The following is an 18,795-nucleotide window of genomic DNA, read 5'->3' as shown; positions in this document are numbered from 1 at the left end:
CCGCCATTTTTGCGTCAAAAAATTACGCAAATGCGGCGCTAAAAAAGTATAAATATGGGCCTTAGTGTGTCACCTCTTTAAATGCAACTTATGTACGCAATGTGCGTTGAACTACATCAATCTGTGTGCATTTTATTATCAATTGTACTTTGTAGTGTGGTTATGCTTTCATTTTGGCTGAGAGCCATCCTCATATTTATTGGAATTATAATAAATATATTTGTAATAAAGGGAACCTATACCCATCTTAAATGTACTCAATATACTCGCTTATGCTTCCTGCATTCGTTTAAAATGTATTTTCAATCTACTGTTGGCCTATCTTGTAACCTGGCCTGCACATGTTACATTTCACAAAATGTCTATCAAGTGTCTTGTTTTTCATTCCTCTGCAGGTGTCTTATCCACTTGCAATGGTAGGACAATATTATCTTCTTATGTGGGGAGACTCTTCATTCGTGAAGATACTACTTGTAAAATACCTTTGTGAATAGCAAACAATTGTGAAGGTACACAGAAGTTTCAGTTTATCTTTGTGAATCAGGCCCTTTGTTAGCTGAGACCACTTGATACCCTTTTGGGTGTTATATGCACTGCTATAACTAGACATCAGAGAGAGGTGACGGTCATGGAGAGATGTTGATAGTGTCAGTGCAGAGAGAAACCATCTATCAGAAAATGGAAATTGTTAAGATGACAAGTCCCATGAACAATAGGAGGAGAGGACTAAAGATTGATGGAACGTGATGGAGAATGGGCATATGGAAACTAGAAGCACAACCTAGACCATTAACTCACTGTGTAGCCCTATCCAGGTTAAGCCCACCGCTTTCAAGACTTTAAAGGCTGTGGGAGTGCATAAGGTCAACAATAGCACGCATTAGGTTCCTGGCAAACAGTATTTTGAGTATACTGACATTATTGGCTAATACCTCGTTTTACATACCATTGTACAATTATACTCTTGTTTCTTCTAGCATATGTAGCTCTAGAGTCATAGTAGAATGCTTAGGGTTGAAATGGGCAGTTAGATGGAAGAACACTGTGAAGCTGGATGCTGTTGTACACCCGGGCTGCAATGAAAATAACTTGAACCTTTATACTGTCTTTGAATTACCTTACACTTCTTCTCGAATGCCTATATCTCCATAGTCCAATCTCCCTCTTTTTAATTACACTCATCACCTCCTGATACTCTCACATCTCTCAAGTCCCAAGGGACCACCATTCAGCCCCCACTGTTATTCCCTTTACATAACCTTTTAAGCACCAATCTATTTTAGCCTGTGACCAGATTTGTTTACTTTGTTTCTTTGAGAACCATGAAGCTTCAGCATATGTGCACGTTATAAATAATAAATACAAATTGTACATGCAAGGCCATTGCCTTTTCCTACAGCAAATCTTCCTTTGGTATTTCATCATATCATAATCTTATACCATGCTATTTGCACATATATGCATGGTGATGTCAGACATGCCACACAAGCTCTACCATCTACTCTGTCACACTAGATCCACACTTTGTTACAGAATTTAGAATTAAGTTCACAGTCATAGCCCCTCTAATAAGTTCCTGTGATATCTTAAAGTGAAATTCCCAGTGTACAGCAGCCATCAAATTTGAACTGTTCCAAGATCATAGGAAGCATATGGCATTCTCCTTCTCAACTCCTCAGTTGTCAGTCAGTCAAAAATCTTTTTTCAGATCTTTTGTAGATATCCATAAAAGAGAATATGTACAGAGGTAATTAATAGGTTAAAATGATAAAAGACATCAATACATAGCAATAGAATATACATGCATAAGATGATCAGTAAAAACAAAAACAATAAATAAAACTGACAGTAATTGGAACCATTTCAAATTTGCATACCTAGTCAAATAGTCATTAGGTCATCTAAAATGTATTTTTGCCGAGCATAGCAAATGTGCTTAGTATTTAGATTCAAGATTTTTCCTTTCTTTTTATCACTGCAGCAATATAACGATAAATAACCATATAGCATAACAGACTGGGGTAACTGCAGATGAAAAATAGCTTCCTTACACATCCTGAAATTTAGTGATTTAAGAACTGGCATTAAAAAAAACCTTCCTCTGCTCTTTGTACAGCTTACAGAATAAAAACATATGCATCTGTGATTGTTCTGAACACATATCACATGGACAGGATATTAGGTTCCTATTGTGGTACACCTTCGGGGTATAAGCCATGGAAAAATGGTCCAGGCCCAGGCGAAACCTTGTCATGAAAAATCTATGGTGCAGCGAGACAGTTAAAAGCTAGGGTTCGATATTAGATGTGGTACATAAGGGAAGATAAGCTGCCACCATGCCTTTCCCCAAATCGTGGCTCTCTCTGTCGGTAGCCAATTTCTCTTGGAGTTCGTTTTTTACTACTGGGATGTCCCGCTTGAATGTGGCCCTAGGGTTAAAAAATAAGACTGATTCTGTTAAGGCTGCTCAGGGTCTCTTTAATGTACATAACCCAGTTGCATCTCTGTACTCCATCCAGCCTCATACAGTCCATAAGCAGTGTCTGTGTGAGAGCTGCTTTTGGCCTAGTCCAAACAGACATCCAGAGGGCTAATGGGGCTAACATAATCAAGTCCTCCAGAAAAGGAAGGCCTAATTCTGCATTTGGAATAATAGCGGAAACACTCTAAGAGAGTGAAAGTATACTTCTCTGAAATTTGTTTTCTCTTATTTGCAGAGATGGTGCTCCCATGTTGCCCCATACCCCAGCTCCATATCTGACAATTAAAATAGGTCTTGCCTTATAGATGGTGATAATGGGCTTTAGTGGTGCACAACCTAGTTTAATAATGAATTTGCATAGAGCTGCCACTGCTTGATTGTATTGTATAATCCTGTTTTCTCTAAGGTGCTTCCAGTAAGGCCCATTATCAAAGTATTCACACTACTCAGTTGGATATCTTCGATATAAAACTGTGGGGCTCTGGTTCTTGGACGGCTACAAATCATAGTATATGATTTTGTTTTATTAGTGGACAGTCCCAACACCGTCATGAAGTCAACAAATCTGTTTAAAAGTTTTTGGAGGCCCCTCCCAGTTGTTGCCATCAGAACACAGTCATCGGCATACATTAGTACCGGTTTTGGTCTGTCAGTGATCTTAGGGTGATCTGCTTTTTCGTCAATCAGAGCTTCCTGTAGGCCATTTATATAAAACGTAAAAAGGAAGGGTGCGAGAACACAGCCCTGTCTTACCCCATCCTGATCTTAAAGGGGCTGGTGCATTGCCTCTCTTGCCCAAATCTGAACTTAGCTTCCACATCATTGTGAAGTTGGGCCAACATGGACACTATCTTTGGATTTACACGTTTATTACTAAGCATTGCCCAAAATTTGCTTGTGGCCACATTGTCAAAAGCTGCCGTTACATCCATAAATGCCAAATAAAGACACCTTTGCTTCACCCCCACATACTTTTCTCTAATCAAGTGGAGGTTCAAACATTGGGCGTCCGTCCCCACTGCCTTCCTAAAGCCAAACTGTGACACAGAGATGATGTTATTGTCAAGAGCCCAGGCTTCCAAATGGTCCAGGAGGATTCTCCCCAAAATCTTTGCGGTGGCATCAATCAGAGAGATTGGACGGTAATAAGCAGGATCATTCCGGTCGCCCTTTTTAAAAATTGGGACAATGATGGCACTAGACCATGATAGAGTAAGGACAGAGGTTGACGCAGTTCTAAAAATGTTTACCAGAATTGGTGCCCAAAGATCAATGTTATACTTAAAGAGAACAGCTGGGACGCCACCTGGCCCTGGAGCCTTATCTGGCAATGAGCCATTAATTGCCGGTATGACATCGTTCAGGTGTATATCCAATTCCTCAATGCCAAATGTGGCATGATCATTTACAACAGTCACTTCACAGTCATCCGAACGACCTTCATACAGCTTTGTAAAATGACTGACCTAGCTCTGCTCTGGGATGTGTACCTCAACACCTTTGTTTATATCAGAGCTACAAACCGGGGTATTGACAACTTTCCAGAATTGAGCCCCGTCATTGGTCACTGAGGCCATGGTCAATTTCTCCCAGGCCTCTTCTCTAATCACTTTCTTCCTAGCTGAAACTGCCTTCTTGTACTGAGCCCTGCATCTCGTGACTTCTGATTTGTTTCTCAGCGTGGATTTTAACACCTGTATGAGTTCGGAATGGGCATGAGTAGTTGATTTATCAAACTACTTTACAAGTTTAGTTTTGGCAGATTGAGTTGGAAGAGTTAGAGGTGCCCTAACTGCCATGCAGATGTCTGCAAAAGCTCTCAGAACCTGGGGTGGGGGTAGCTCGGTGTTTCAAAGGTGACCACATTTTTGCCCACAACCCTACTTAAGGGAGTTTCTTTGTCCATTTTTTGCCATGTGCATAACACACCTTTTTTCATATGGTATTCAACAGGGCCTACCATTTTTTGCAAACTTCTCTTCTTGAAACCATATTGGAACGATAGGATCATTGGATAATTATTGCTGAAGCCACTCGGCACGACCTGAAAAGCACCCAGTTTGTCCCGCCAGGACCTTGACATAATTACGTGATCAATTACAGATCCGCCCCACTTCCAATAAAGGTGATATCGGGGGGAGTAAAGGTCAGTGAGATGCCACTTGCTAATACTAAATCATGAGTCCTCATCAGGTTATTTAGCTTGTCCCCACAGGGATTATGTGTAAAGTGGAAATAGTTGCAATCATCTTCATCATATAGTCCACAGATCCTATCGTCCCCTATAGAGCAAAGGAAGACATTAAAATCCCCACCCCATATAATTATAAAATCCTTATCCAAGCAACATACCATTTCCACAATGGCCTTCTCTGGAGCTTAAAATCTCAACGTTAGATCTCACGAAATTGTTGTGGTAAAAGTTAACCAAGAGCACTAACAGGCTACCCTTCATAGACAGCAATACTAATTGATAGTAAGGGGAGTCAGTTCTGCATTTAGTTACCTTGGCGTCTGAGGTGATGTTAATCAGTGTCATCAATCCTCCACTGCTGTGCCTGACAGGTTTTCGCGTTGCCACGTCGTGACTGACTGAAACCCATTGATATGGATTGCTCTATTGGCCCATGTTTTTTGGAGGCAAACCACCTGCTTTCTTTCTATCAAAGCAAGCCAATCATTGTTGTGGTATTTTCCCCAATACCTGCTACGTTCCAAAAAAGTGTCTGCCAGTGCTGTGTAGAGGACCCTTCAGCCCCCATAGGCTGCAATACAGAATTTTGCCCCTGTATATCAAAGCTCACATATTCTGAGTTGTGGTGGGGAGGATTTTCCTTCCTGAATTTATTTTCTCCTACACCCTCACTAGCGGCACTAGTCTGTGGATGACTTCAGTTATGCTCGGCTGTATCAGCATTCATCATTTGTGCCAGGGTAAGGGAATGGGTCAAGGTCGAAAGCCCGTCACTCTCTCTGAGTCAATCAACTTCATCTAAATAGTGGCCCAGAGAACTATAATGATTCTGGGTGGGGACAGAAAATTTAGAAATATTACCAGGTTGGCTACAGTCGACCTTGGGTGGCTGGTAGAAGTAGCCCAGCGGTACAGCCTGGATGTTGACATTACTCTCCTGCACAGTTTCACACTGGTTCAGTATTCATTCTACCTGGTGTGGATTTGTAAAATTTACTACCACACAATCACCACAGATGCTTTTCTTACTGTTACCCAGCCAATGTACGCTCCTTACTCCAATGATACCACTCCAGAGACACTCACTGCTCCCCCCCCCCAGTGTTTTGTTTAGCCACTTTGTTTTTTAGTTGATAGTCCTGCTCATTAGTTTTGTGTGACGGGGACATTTTTTAACACAATTACGCAAGGGGTGCATTGAGGTGGAAGTTGCAGGGTTTGTAGGTTCTTTCTCTTAGTGAGTTATGTGCTTTAAACCCCATCCTCCCTGTACTCCCAGGGGCCTGTCCTCTCCCATTATTCTCTAGAGGTGCAGATAAGGATTTAACTGGGATTTCACCGCTATCGGCGAGCCGCTCCATAGGGGTGTTTGTCAGCTTGTTCGGTCCTCCTGATCTAAGATTATGGACCTTATGACGTACCCCAGCACAGTGGTCTCCTGCTGGGCCCGGGGGACAGATCACCATGTCCGGCTCTGTGTTCAAGATAAGGAGTAGGTTACACTTTGTGGATTCTAGTAAGTGTTTTAGTGAGGAGTCAATACTATGCAACAAGTTCACTAGAGGTTTAAGGGCTTCCTCTAACATGGTTTCCATGTAAGCTTTGTCCCCACAGATGGCCTCAGGATCTAGGGGACCCACAGGCTCCACCATCTGTTTTTTCCCAGCTACAGTTGGTTTTCAGACCAGGGAATTGCCTCACTTAGGCCTGTTAGATTTGGAGGCTTTCAGCTTAGACATGCCCAAATTCCCAGGGATGGGCTTCTTCCCATTTATAGGGGGCAAAGCAATATATTCCACACATACAACGGTGTCTTTATCTTTAACCAACAGGTTATCTTCTCTACCAGAAAAGATGTTTAGTTCGCCCTGGAGGACACACCCCTTTTGAATGCTCGATATCTTGCGCCCCTGCTTTACCTTACTATCCCCCAGGAGGGTTCCGCCCTCCTCCCCTCCTGTAGTTGTGGTGTTACTTGTCATGGACATGGGAGGGGGCAAGAAAACAAGTGATTTCCTTGCTATCCCCAATCTCTCTTCAACCGATTCGATTTCGGTATTTAATGCAGACATGGCCGTGGTAAGGAATGATACTATGGAGACTGTGGGGTTAGTATCTTTAGAGGAGGTCATAGTGCTCACCTTTCTTTTGCTCGTTTTGACTTGAGTGCAATAACACCCAGAGGGAGAATACAGGAGTAAGAGGGCTTGGAAAATCCACAAAAAACTAGACCACGGGACGGGGCCCATCCTAGCCTCCTCCAGGCTCTGACACAAGGCAGTCTGGGATATGTAGTCCCTTGTCAAAGTTGCTAGCGCGTCCTGCGCTGCGAAATGTCACCACGCGCTTTTGAGCGCTCATTGTTCTGGTCAAGTGGGTGCAGGTGCTGGAGAAAATGGCCGCCTCCTGGGGCCACAAAGCAGTCTGGGATATGTAGTCCCTTGTCAAAGTTACTAGCGCGTCCCACGCTGCAAAGTTCCCCCACGCGCTTTATATCGCTCGTTGTTCTGGTCAAGTGGGTGCAGGAGAAAATGGCTGTCTCCTGGGGTCACAAATCAGTCTGGGATATGTAGTCCCTTGTCAAAGTTGCTAGCGTGTCCCGTGCTGCAAAATGCCCCCACGGGCTTTATAGCATTCGTTGTTCTGGTCAAGTGGGTGCAGGTGCTGGAGAAAATGGCCACCTCCTGGGGCCAGAAAGCAGTCTGGGATATGTAGTCCCGTGTCAAAGTTGTTAGCGCGTCCCGCACTGAGAAGTGCCTCCATGCGTTTGATAGTGCTCGTTGTTCTGGTCAAGTGGGTGCAGGTGCTGGAGAAAATGGACGCCTACTGGGGCCGAAAACAGTCTGGGATCTGTAGTCCCTTGTCAAAGTTGCTAGCGCGTCTCCTCCTCAGTTATTAAGTGGTCCCAATTACTTATTTATTTTAGTCTGCTAAATTGATGTTGGGGAGGGTGCCTTTTTGTTGAAGATCAACACAGGTCAGAGCTGTCTGAGGTAAATGTTGGGTGTTCTGAATTTTTGGGGTGTCCTGAATATTGGAGTACAGTTTATGATTGCACATTAAAGAGTACCTCCAATTTCTAAGGGACTCCAAAAGATTTTTCTTGGTCTCTAATGGGCAATCCAAGAGAATAATGAAATTATCTGGTGCTCCACCAGTAGTTCCGGTGCTCGAGTTTCGAGCTGCAGGATCCGGGTTGAAAGGAGGTGCAAAACGCAGTTGATGCAGCACAACAAAAGAAGGTCCCACGCCCCCGGAGAACAACTCAGCGAGTTGAGCGTTGCAGGGTAGAGTGTTGGGGACCTGGGCCAGGATGTGCATGAAGGAATTTTGCAAAGAGTGCACAGAGGCTTCAGGAGGCGAAGAAGACACAAAACACAGGGGTACTGTCGTTCTCTGGGAAGGCACCTCCTCCAAATTGCGTGAGCAAGACCTCAGGACAGTCTATGTCAATGATGTCCACCCTCTGTGTCCTTAGGAGCACGCTTGTCACAGTGAGAGGAGTCCCAGGGTACTGGTCGACGCCTTGGAAGGTGCCTACTTGGAGCAGGGGAGTGATTCACTCACTCCACGAGAGATTTATTTGGTTCTTCTGATGAAGGATGAAGACAGGGAGTCCCCAGAGCGTGCACACCGTGGAAACTGTTGCAGTTGCTGACTCGGAGGGGAGGTTGCTGAAGAAAAGTGTCTCTTGTAGACACTTTGTTGCAGTTACAGTGTTTCTTGGAGCAGGCTGCGGTTGATCCGAGGTCAGAGGATGCTGAAGTTGTTGCAGAGGATTCCTGAAGGAAACTTGCAAGCAGAATCAGAAGAGAACCCACAGGAGAGACCCTAAATAGCCCTGAGAGGGGGATTGGCTACCTTATCAGGTATGGACCTATCAGGAGGGGTCTCTGATGTCACCTGCTGGCACTGGCCACTCAGAGCCCTTCACAGTGCCCCTACACCTTGCAAAGCACAATGGCTGAAGTCTGGGACACACTGGAGGAGCTCTGGGTACCACCCCTGGGGTGGTGATGGACAGGGGAGTAGTCACTCCCCTTTCCTTTGTCCAGTTTCCCGTCAGAGCAGGTGAGAAAGGGTCCCTGAACCGGTGTAGACTGGTTTATGCAAGGAAGGCACCATCTGTGCCCCTCAAAGCATTTCCAGAGGCTGGGGGAGGCTACCCCTTCCCAGCCTGTAACACCTATTTCCAAAGGGAGAGGATGTAACACCCTGCTCTCAGAGGAAATGCTTTGTTCTGCCTTCCTGGGACTGGGTTGCCCAGACCCCAGGAGGGCAGAACCCTGTCTGTGAGGTGGCAGCAGCTGTAGCTGCAGAGAAAACCCTAGAGAACTGGTTTGGCAGTACCCAGGGTCCATAGTGGAGCCCTGGGGGTGCATGGAACTGGCTCCCCAATACCAGATTTGAATTGGGGGAACAATTCCATGATCTTAGACATGTTACATGGCCATGTTCAGAGTTACCATTGTGAAGCTACACATAGGTATTGACCTATATGTAGTGCACCCTTGTAATGGTGTCCCCGCACTCACGAAGTCTGCGGAAATGGCCCTGAACTATGTGGGGGCACCTTTGCTAGTGCAAGGGTGCCCTCACACTTAGTAACTTTGCACATAACCTTCAGCAAGTGAAGGTTAGACATATAGGTGACTTATAAGTTCCTTAAGTGCAGTGAAAATGGCTGTGAAATAACGTGTGCGTTATTTCACTCAGGCTGCAATGGCAGTCCTGTGTAAAGGTTTGTCTGAGCTCCGTATGGGTGGCAAAAGAATTGCTGCAGCCCATTGGGATCTCCTGGAACCCCAATGCCCTGGGTACCTGGTGTAGGAAGTTGGCTCTGTATATACTATTTCAAAGTAAGGAATAGTGTGCACATAGTCCAAGGATTCCCCTTAGAGGTAAGCTAGTGGCAAATGTACATAATTCTAAAGCTCTGTTTTGTGGTAGTAGTCTTATCAGAGGTAGTGTTAAGCATTTGTTGTACACACACATGCAATAAATGAGGAACCCACACTCAAATACTTACTCCAGGCCAATAGGTTTTTATATTGAAAAATATATTTTCTTAGTTTATTTTAAGAACCACAGGTTTAAGATTTACATTAAACACTTTAAATGCAAGGTACTTCACTTAGATACTTTAGGAACTTTGAATGAAAGCAATATCATATACAGTCTTTGTAAAAATGGCAATAAGCTATTTTCAAAGTGGACACAGTGCAAAAATCTGCAGTTCCTGGGGGAGGTAAGTAAAGTTTAGATTAGGAAGTAAGTAAAACACTTACAAGTCTCAGTTCTGGGGCATAAGAAGCCCACTGTTGGGGGTTCAAGACAACCCCAAAGATACCACACCAGCAGCTCAGTGCCGGTCAGGTGCAGAGGTCAAAGAGGTGCCCAAAACACATAGGTGCCTATGGAGAATAGGGGTGTTCCAGTTCCAGTCTGCAGCAGGTAAGTACCTGCGTCCTCAGGGCAGAACAGGAGGGTTTTGTAGTGCACTGGGGGGGGACACAAGTAGGCACACAAGGCACACCCTCAGCGGCACTGGGGCGGCCGGGTGCAGTGTGCAAAGCAGGCGTCCGGTTCTCAGGTAGAAAACAATGGAGGGACCCAGGGGTCACTCTAGCGGTGCAGGCAGGCACAGGGGGGCTTCTCGGGACAGCCACCACCTGGGCTAGGCAGAGGGTCGCCTGGGGGTCACTCCTGCGTTGAAGTTCAGTTCCTTCAGGTCCTGGGGGCTGCGGGTGCAGTGTTGGTTCCAGGCAACGGGTCCCTTGTTACAGGCAGTCGCGGTCAGGAGGAGCCTCTGGATTCTCTCTGCAGGCGTTGCTGTGGGGGCTCAGGGGGGTCGTCTCTGGTTACTCACGGGCTTGCAGTCAGGTGTTTATTCTCTGGATCTCAAGCCGGGGGAGTCTGGTGCAGAGTGTGAAGTCTCACCCTTCCGGCGGGAAACGTGCAGTCTTTGAAAGTTGCTTCTTTGTTGCAAAGAAGTAGCTGGTTTTGAACAGGGCCGCTGTTCATGGGAGTTTCTTGGTCCTTTAGTCCAGGGCAGTCCTCTGAGGCTTCAGAGGTCACTGGTCCCTGTCGGATGCGTCGCTGGAGCAGGTTTTCAAAGTTGGAGACAGGACAGTAGGGCTGGGACCAAAGCAGTTGTCGTCTTCCTCCTTCTCTGCAGGCTTGTAGGTCAGCAGTCCTTCTTGTTTCTTCAGGTTGCAGGAATCTGATTTCCTGGGTTCTGGGGTACCCCTAAATACTAAATTTAGGGGTGTGCTTAGGTCTGGGAGGGCAGTAGCCAATGGCTACTGTCCTGGAGGGTGGCTACACCCTCTTTGTGCCTCCTCCCTGTGGGGAGGGGGGCACATCTCTAATCCTATTGGGGGAATCCTCCAAAACCAAGATGGAGGATTTCTAAAGGCAGCGGTCACCTCAGCTCAGGGCACCTTAGGAGCTGTCCTGACTGGTGGGTGACTCCTCCTTGTTTTTCTCATTATCTCCCCTGGACTTGCCTCCAAAAGTTGGGGTTGTGTCCAGGGGGCAGGCATCTCCACTAGCTGGAGCGCCCTGGGGCATTGTAACACGAAGCTTGAGCCTTTGAGGCTCACTACTAGGTGTTACAGTTCCTGCAGGAGGGGGGGAGGTGTTAAGCATCTTCACCCAATGCAGGCTTTGTTTCTGGCCTCAGAGAGCACAAAGGCTCTCACCCCAGGGGGTCAGAAACTCGTCTCTCAGCAGCAGGCTGGCACAGACCAGTCAGTCCTGCACTGAAGGATTGGGTAAAATACAGGGGGCATCTCTAAGATGCCCTCTGCATGCATTTTTTAATAAATCCAACACTGGCATCAGTGTGGGTTTATTATTCTGAGACACTTGATACCAAACTTCCCAGTATTCAGTGTAGCCATTATGGAGCTGTGGAGTTCGTTTTGACAAACTCCCAGACCATATACTTAATATGGCCACACTGTACTTACAATGTCTAAGAATAGACTTAGACACTGTAGGGGCATATTGCTCATGCAGCTATGCCCTCACCTGTAGTATAGTTCCCCCTGCCTTAGGGCTGTAAGGCCTGCTAGAGGGGCGACTTACCTATGCCACAGGCAGTATTTTGTTGGCATGGGATCCTGAGGGGGATGCCATGTCGACTTTGCCTTCTTCTCCCCACCAACACACACAATCTACAATGGCTGTGTGCATGTGTTAGGTGAGGGGTCACTTAGGGTGGCACAACATATGCTGCAGCCCTTAGGGACCTTCCCGGGTCACAGGGCCCTTGGTACCACTGGTACCTTTTACAAGGGACTTATCTGTGTGCCAGGGGTGTGCCAATTGTGGAAACAATGGTACATTTTAGGTGAAAGAACACTGGTGCTGGGGCCTGGTTAGCAGGGTACCAGCACACTTCTCAGTCAAGTCAGCATCAGTATCAGGCAAAAAGTGGGGGGTAACTGCAACAGGGAGCCATTTTCCTACATCTGGGTACCATATACTAGGGACTTGTAAGAGGGGTCCAGTATGCCAATTGAAATCGGTAAAGGAAGTCACTGGCCTACAATGACAAATTTAAAAGCAGAGAGAGCATACGCACTGAGTTCTGATTAGCAGAGCCTCAGTGACACAGTTAGGCACTACACAGGCATACACATCAGGCCTCAAACTATGAGCACTGGGGTCCTGGTTAGCAGGATCCCAGTGAGACAGGCAAAACATACTGACATATAGGTTTTTATCTATGAGCACTGGGGTCCTGGCTAGCAGGATCCCAGTGACACAGTAAAAACACACTGACACACACTCACAAACAGGCCAAAAGTGGGGGTAACCATGCAAAGAGGCTACTTTCCTACAACTATGATCCAGAAAAGGTAGATAGACCTGAGAGACAATTACATTCTGAAACTAGTGGGAGCGACTCACCTGTGGCCAACAAGAAGGAGAATTCCAAATAAAAAATATCCTTCACCTGAATAGTTATATCTACCTACAGTATCAGAAGAAGAAGAGGAAGTAGAGTTGGAAAATTGAAATCTAGTGAATCATTGTCAGTATAAAATTAAGGCCCATATTTATACTTTTTTAGCGCTGCATTTGCATAATTTTTTGACTCAAAAGCGATGCAAATTTATAAAATACAATTGTATTTTGTAAGATTGCGCCGCTTTTGCGTCAAAAAGCAGCATAAATGAAGCGCCAAAAAAGTATAAATATGGGCCTAAGTGTGAATCTGAGAGTGGATTAGAGACAGAAGAAGAGCCACCTTGAAATTATAAAGAGACTTTTAAGACAAAGTCAAAGTGAAAGATAGTGTTGAACAAGATAAGAGAATAATGATTATATCTGAAAATTGACAATTGAAAGACTTGAAGAAGATTATTTTGATAATTGTTTTAAAGAAATAAGAAGAAAATAAGAACTGTATTATATATTTCAAGTAAAGTTTTGTTGTTTTAAAATTTTGAGCCTTACAGTATTTTTTTTCTTTCAATTAGAAGCAGGACTACAACAAATGCAGTAAAAGTGTCAGGTTAGCAATGATAGTGATAATACTATTAGTTGTAGCTGGACTTTTGGTGTGCTTACTCTTGCTGATGGGGCACACTTTTGTAAATGGTGAATGAAGTACTGTTTGATATAAATCGAAACATGACATGTTAGAGCATAAAGATAATTTAGATAGTAGATTTCAGGTTAATACCTATACTAGAAGCTACAAAATAATGTAAATATTATAAAAAATAAGGAGTGCATTATTTGTACTTTTCTTTCTATTCCTACTGGTGAGGGCCCTACATAAGTTCAGCTTCCTATTTTGTACATTTTATCATGCCATGTGTATGTTGCTACATTCAATAATAATGATTTTCTTTCCATATCTAATGGATTTCAATGTGTCTTTAGAAGATTTATCTATAAAAGAAGATAACTAAGACTTTAAATATGGTCAATTTTTGAGAGAGGTTGCACAAACTAAACACAAAACTACAATTATTATACCTAGTTTGGGTTATGTGTGTGGGTTTGATGAAAGAGGAAAACTGGGTTATAAAAGAATACCGGAAGAGAGGAGTGAAGATTGTGAGGGATTGGAGCGTAGGGAAAGTCATAATGGAACAGGCAAAGGGAGAGGAAAAATTTAGATGGTAGAATAGACATCACAGGTTGAGAATGGATCAATAACGAAAGGAGGAGTTGTGTATGATTCACTGAAGACCTTCAAAAATGATAAGGCTGAATACATGGGATAGAGTATGTGTGAAAGAAGTTATGAGGTAATTGGAAATTATTTTCTTGGTGGAGAGCCAATTCTGAGAGGGATTTCCTATCCTTGTGGTAAGAGTGCTTATGTCAGTTTGCTTCATAATTTGTTTGGATCTTGTGATCTTGCTTTGGAATTTTCTAGAGGTGTGAATGAAATAGAGGATGCAATGGACCTGAAAAGAGGGAAAAAGAGTTTTGGAAAGTAGTTTTAGATACGTTAGGTGCTATGATTCCTTCTATAGGTGTGGCTATGAAAGATGTGAAAATTGGATGTTTGTCCACTTTCGTAGATAAACCTGCAGTAGATACAGCTGGAGCCTTGACACGAGTAAATGCAGAAAGGGTTGCTATGGTTATGCAGAATTGTTCAGCATTAGATAGTCTCCTGGAGGAGGATGGAACCTACAAGGTAATAAAGGCCAAAAAGTACTGTACCCATGTGCCTGAAAACAGAAGAGATATTCATTTTTATATTACTAATATTACTAACATTTTGCATGGTCTTCAATCTTTAGAAGAGACTGGCTTGTGGGAAGCTGTAGGTTCCTGGTTTAGTGAGTTAGGAAAGGGTTTTAGTAAGGCTGGTGATTAGATAAATAATTTGGGTGGGGGTACACTGAAGCTAATTCTAACCCCTGTAATAATTGTAATGGATTGTGCAATTGTTCAGAGGGTTAACCGCAAGTTAATTTAGTGGCTTTTGTGACTCACCCTGACAAGGATTGTGGTTGTTGGTCGAGTGGGGCTTCCACCCTCTCCACTAGCATACAAGTTTTCTTCAATTACCATAGTACACTCCTCACACAAATCCCCAGCCCTCAGAGCCCACGTTTAGTGTGGCCTAAGGCTTTCATCATCTTGAAAGTGCCAAAAATGGGTAGGGTTAGCCGTGAAAACCTTTATTCCATTGGTTGGAGAGTTCCCTTGGGTCATTCCCACCCACTAGCTCATGTCGGTCATAAATGCGTCAACGCCAGACACCCACTGCAGAACATCTCAGGACTTGTGGAGGATTAGAAGAGGGCTCAACCTGGTGTGTGGGACCTGAGAAGATCCTAGAAGACTGGACCTGCTCTCTCACTTATACCCAAGACAAAGATGTGGACTCCAGGGCTCTTATGGCTGACCTACTGTTAAAGCTACAGGTACACAACAAGTACAAGAGGCCATATTCTGCAACTGCCTGGCGGACCACTGGCAACTGGACCTGGACTGGACCCAGGAGCCTAACACAAGCCTCAGGATCCCCTGTGGTGCTGAGGGGCACCTACCTCTCCAGGGTAGCAAACCTCAAAGGTATCCTTTGCAGGCCAACGACAATTAATATCTGTGAGATATGTGAGACTCAGGGGCTCCTCATCAGATTCTGCAGTGGGGCCCCATCATTTTGTGTTACGCCACTGACTGGACCCTCTTGTAGGCCTCTGCCTGACACCCTGTGATTCTCTGTGAGGTCTTGGGGGGCATTAAAGGGTTATTCCTGTGGTGGATTGGGACTTACAGGACTAAAGGCCTGATTTAGTGCTCTGTGGATTGGTTACTCGGTCACAAACATGGCGGATGTCCCGTCCGCTGTACTACAAGTCCATTATATCCTATGGCACTTGTAATACTGTGAACAGGATAGCTCTCACATTTGCAATGGACAACCCCATACACTGAACTCTAAATCAGGTTGTAAGTCGGAAGGTAAAATATTTTGCGCTGGAGGAACATGGTTTGTGTATCTGACTCCCCACTCTATTTTAGTCAGTATCAAATTGCACATAGTTCCTGTTCTACTGGGACCAATGACTATCATTGGCACTTTTTGGTTCTTGGTGCTATTTCTACTTAAAACTTTAAAAAAATCACATCTCAAGTTCCCCTTATTCACATTTTTCTGGTCACTTTGATGTCGTTTTGTTTACAAAATTTTACTCTATTTTTATAATTCAATTTAGGTGTTTTATTGTTTTATTATTTCAACTTTATTAGTGTTTTAGTAATGCATGAATACTTTGCACATTGCCTTCAATGTAAGCCTGTCTGCGCAGTGCCATAGCTACCAGGGGGTTGAGCTCAGGTTAATTTAGTAACTTTAGTGATTCACTCTAACTGGGATTGTGATTATTACAGGAAGTGGGTACTTACTCTCTCAGGTAACAGCCTGATTTCTTACACAGTTTTACACATTTGATGGAGGCAAAAATATCTCTCTTAATCCCAAAGAGTTGTAGGGTATCATCAGATTGACAGCTGTCGAATACCTACCAAGTTACTCCAATTCATGTCTTCTGGTTTCCTTCATCATTCTCAACAAATGGAAGCATTGATGAAGCCCTTAACCCTTTTTCTGAACAATATTTTTCTGCTTGATCTCCAGTACTGAAAGTGATTGTATTTTTCTAGCACAGGGAACACCCGTTTTCAATGCATGTAGTGTTCAAATTCTATACTTTCTGCATTTGGATTTTTGCTCTTCACCACCAGTATGTACTATCTTGATCATTTATCATCATTTTCCTTAGTTTAAATCGGCAGTTTTTTGTACTTAAAATAAACCATGACAAAAACAGATACATTAAATAATGTGCACCTACTGATCCCATTGTTCTCAGAAATCCTTGCTCAATACCCAAACTGTGCCAGCTGACATCTGCTACCATGTGGGAGGCAATTCCGAATAGAAAGGCTACCAGCTTCTCTGTGTCCTGTAGAATAATTAAAGCCTTGTTAAGGTAGCTTGAAACAACACTGCCTAGGCCTAAAGAAACTCATAAAATATCTGATATCATTTCTGGTGAACAATACACATAAGATACAAGTATTTGTACACGTTTTACAAATGTCAGCAGGTAACATGCCCTCCAGGTAGATAAGGAATCTACACCGGGAATCCAGGCTATGCCCATCATTGATTGGATGCTCTTTTCCTCAACACATGTTCTGGGTGATCTTTTTAATATGGCCCTTTTCATCAACAAGCATTTTAATGGTCTTTACATTATGGCCTTGTATTAACAAGTATTGTTGATGATCTTTAGAATATGCTCTTTTTCTCAACAAATATTCTTGACTATCTTTGTAATTGTTATACATAAGATTCAAAACCCATTCGCCACTGCTCTCAACCAAGACAAGTAAAAACAAAGCTTGATTTAATTGCTCGGATGTCTGTCTCAAGAAGTGGTCGCTTTCTACTAATTTACGTTGGTCCCAGGAGATCAAAAAGAATAAATGGGAGAGGATGTGGCTTCACGGCCAGAGCTGCAGATTTTAGAAGTGGGGAACCAGTTTCAAGTCCCGGCATCATGATTCTGGGCAAATCGCTTTATCTATCTGTCCCTAAAAACAAAAAAAGATTGTGTCCTTGTGTAATGTAACTCATGCTCATGTAAAGTGCTCCAATACTTTTTGGTTGAGTTCGCAGTATAGAAAACTGCAAAGACAAGTGGTAGAAAGGTGGATGATGATCTACAACTCAGCAGGGTTTTCAAGAGACTCAAACTAATTAGGGGAACAATGGATGCCAAATTTCCATCTCTCTTACCTTCCATGGACATCGTTTAGGAGTCAGCAGGAATCGCAGCTGCAACCCCTGGCTTGCCCCTTGATACCCCTAGCCTTAGAGGTGGCAAAATCAGTATCATGAAAACAGGGGCAACACATTATCCAGTTTCCTTGTTTTCTGGTAATTTTTAATTACACTAATGGTGAATAGTATTATATTATTCACTGTTAGTGTAATAAAGAAAGGAGTACAATTAGCTGCAATATGACTTTCCCTGGCAGCTGAAGCAAGTAAAATATGTGCTTAAATGCTTGTGGGTGAAAGTGTGTTTATGTGAGAGAATGTGTGAATGTGTGTGTGTATCCCTAAGCGTGTGTGTGAGTGAAAGTGAAGGTCAAATGGCGTGTGATGTCACTTCTGCTACCCTTGGCATCTTGGTGAATTGAGGTTCATTCCACCTTCCTCATCTCCCTCATTCCTCCATAGACCTCAGGGATGCGGGTAATTGACAAAAAGTTATTTTTGGCCTTTCTCCCACTTCATTCTCAAGATCCATGTTCTCCACCCTGTGAGTGAATTGAGATCGGATACTATTCTGGCAACAGCTTCAGGGTGGATACAAAGCATATGAAGAAAACATTTCTCTATGATAGGTCTGCATTGAGCCAAGGTCTTGGGGGGGGAGTAGTAAGTAGAGAATGCAATTGGCATCATCACATACCATTATTGGTTATAGACTGGGGCTAGTGAGGGAGGTCTAAAGTCTGGCAGTGCGAAGTGGCAGGATGTTAGTTTGAAATGCCTGCAATGGGAAAAAGCTAATGAGTGACAATGAGCAATGTAGCAGGGTCAGTTTAATATTTTAATGTAATATATGAGAGTGGAAGGGAAATGAGGAATGCGGGAGTGTGCTTGGAATTCTTTTTAAACAGACTTTATTAGTTTTGTACCAACATAATCAGCCAGCAATGAAAGGCAGCAAATAGGCTGTTACCTTGTATGGTGCATACATAATGAAATATGGACCATATGGCCTTTATTGATACAGGAAAAATCAGGGCACCATTAAAATAGATAGATTCTACAACCCACCTTACCCTATTACTCCACCTGGAGAATGTACGTGCTATTGCTCTAAACTCACAAGCCCCTCCTCCCACCCACCAACTCAGCACCAAGATAGCAGGCCCTTTACACTTATGGAACACAAGAAAGTAAAAATGGAGGTGTGCCTATGGCAATGTATAGTATATATTTAAAGCATATCATGTGACATCAGATGGAATGGGACCGAACCACGCCCCTAGACTCGCCCACAAAACTCCTGTCTGCACGGCAGTCATCAAATGTTATCTGTTCCCTGCA

At 43.8% G+C, this 18,795-nt stretch overlaps 1 protein-coding gene across 2 annotated transcripts in view; it reads right to left on the bottom strand.

Moving 5' to 3' along the window:
• Positions 1-18,795, bottom strand: part of GPLD1 (glycosylphosphatidylinositol specific phospholipase D1) — an 833,365-nt gene that overhangs the window by 527,602 nt on the left and 286,968 nt on the right. For both annotated transcript variants that reach the window (XM_069218887.1, XM_069218885.1), the window contains exon 5: positions 16,520-16,630. In XM_069218887.1, the coding sequence (XP_069074988.1) occupies positions 16,520-16,630 (111 nt within the window). The remainder of the gene's footprint in view (positions 1-16,519; positions 16,631-18,795) is intronic.

Source organism: Pleurodeles waltl, chromosome 2_2, assembly GCF_031143425.1.
Source record: "Pleurodeles waltl isolate 20211129_DDA chromosome 2_2, aPleWal1.hap1.20221129, whole genome shotgun sequence".
NCBI classification, from domain to species: Eukaryota; Metazoa; Chordata; class Amphibia; order Caudata; family Salamandridae; genus Pleurodeles; species Pleurodeles waltl.
This window is presented reverse-complemented; position numbering and strand designations above follow the sequence as displayed.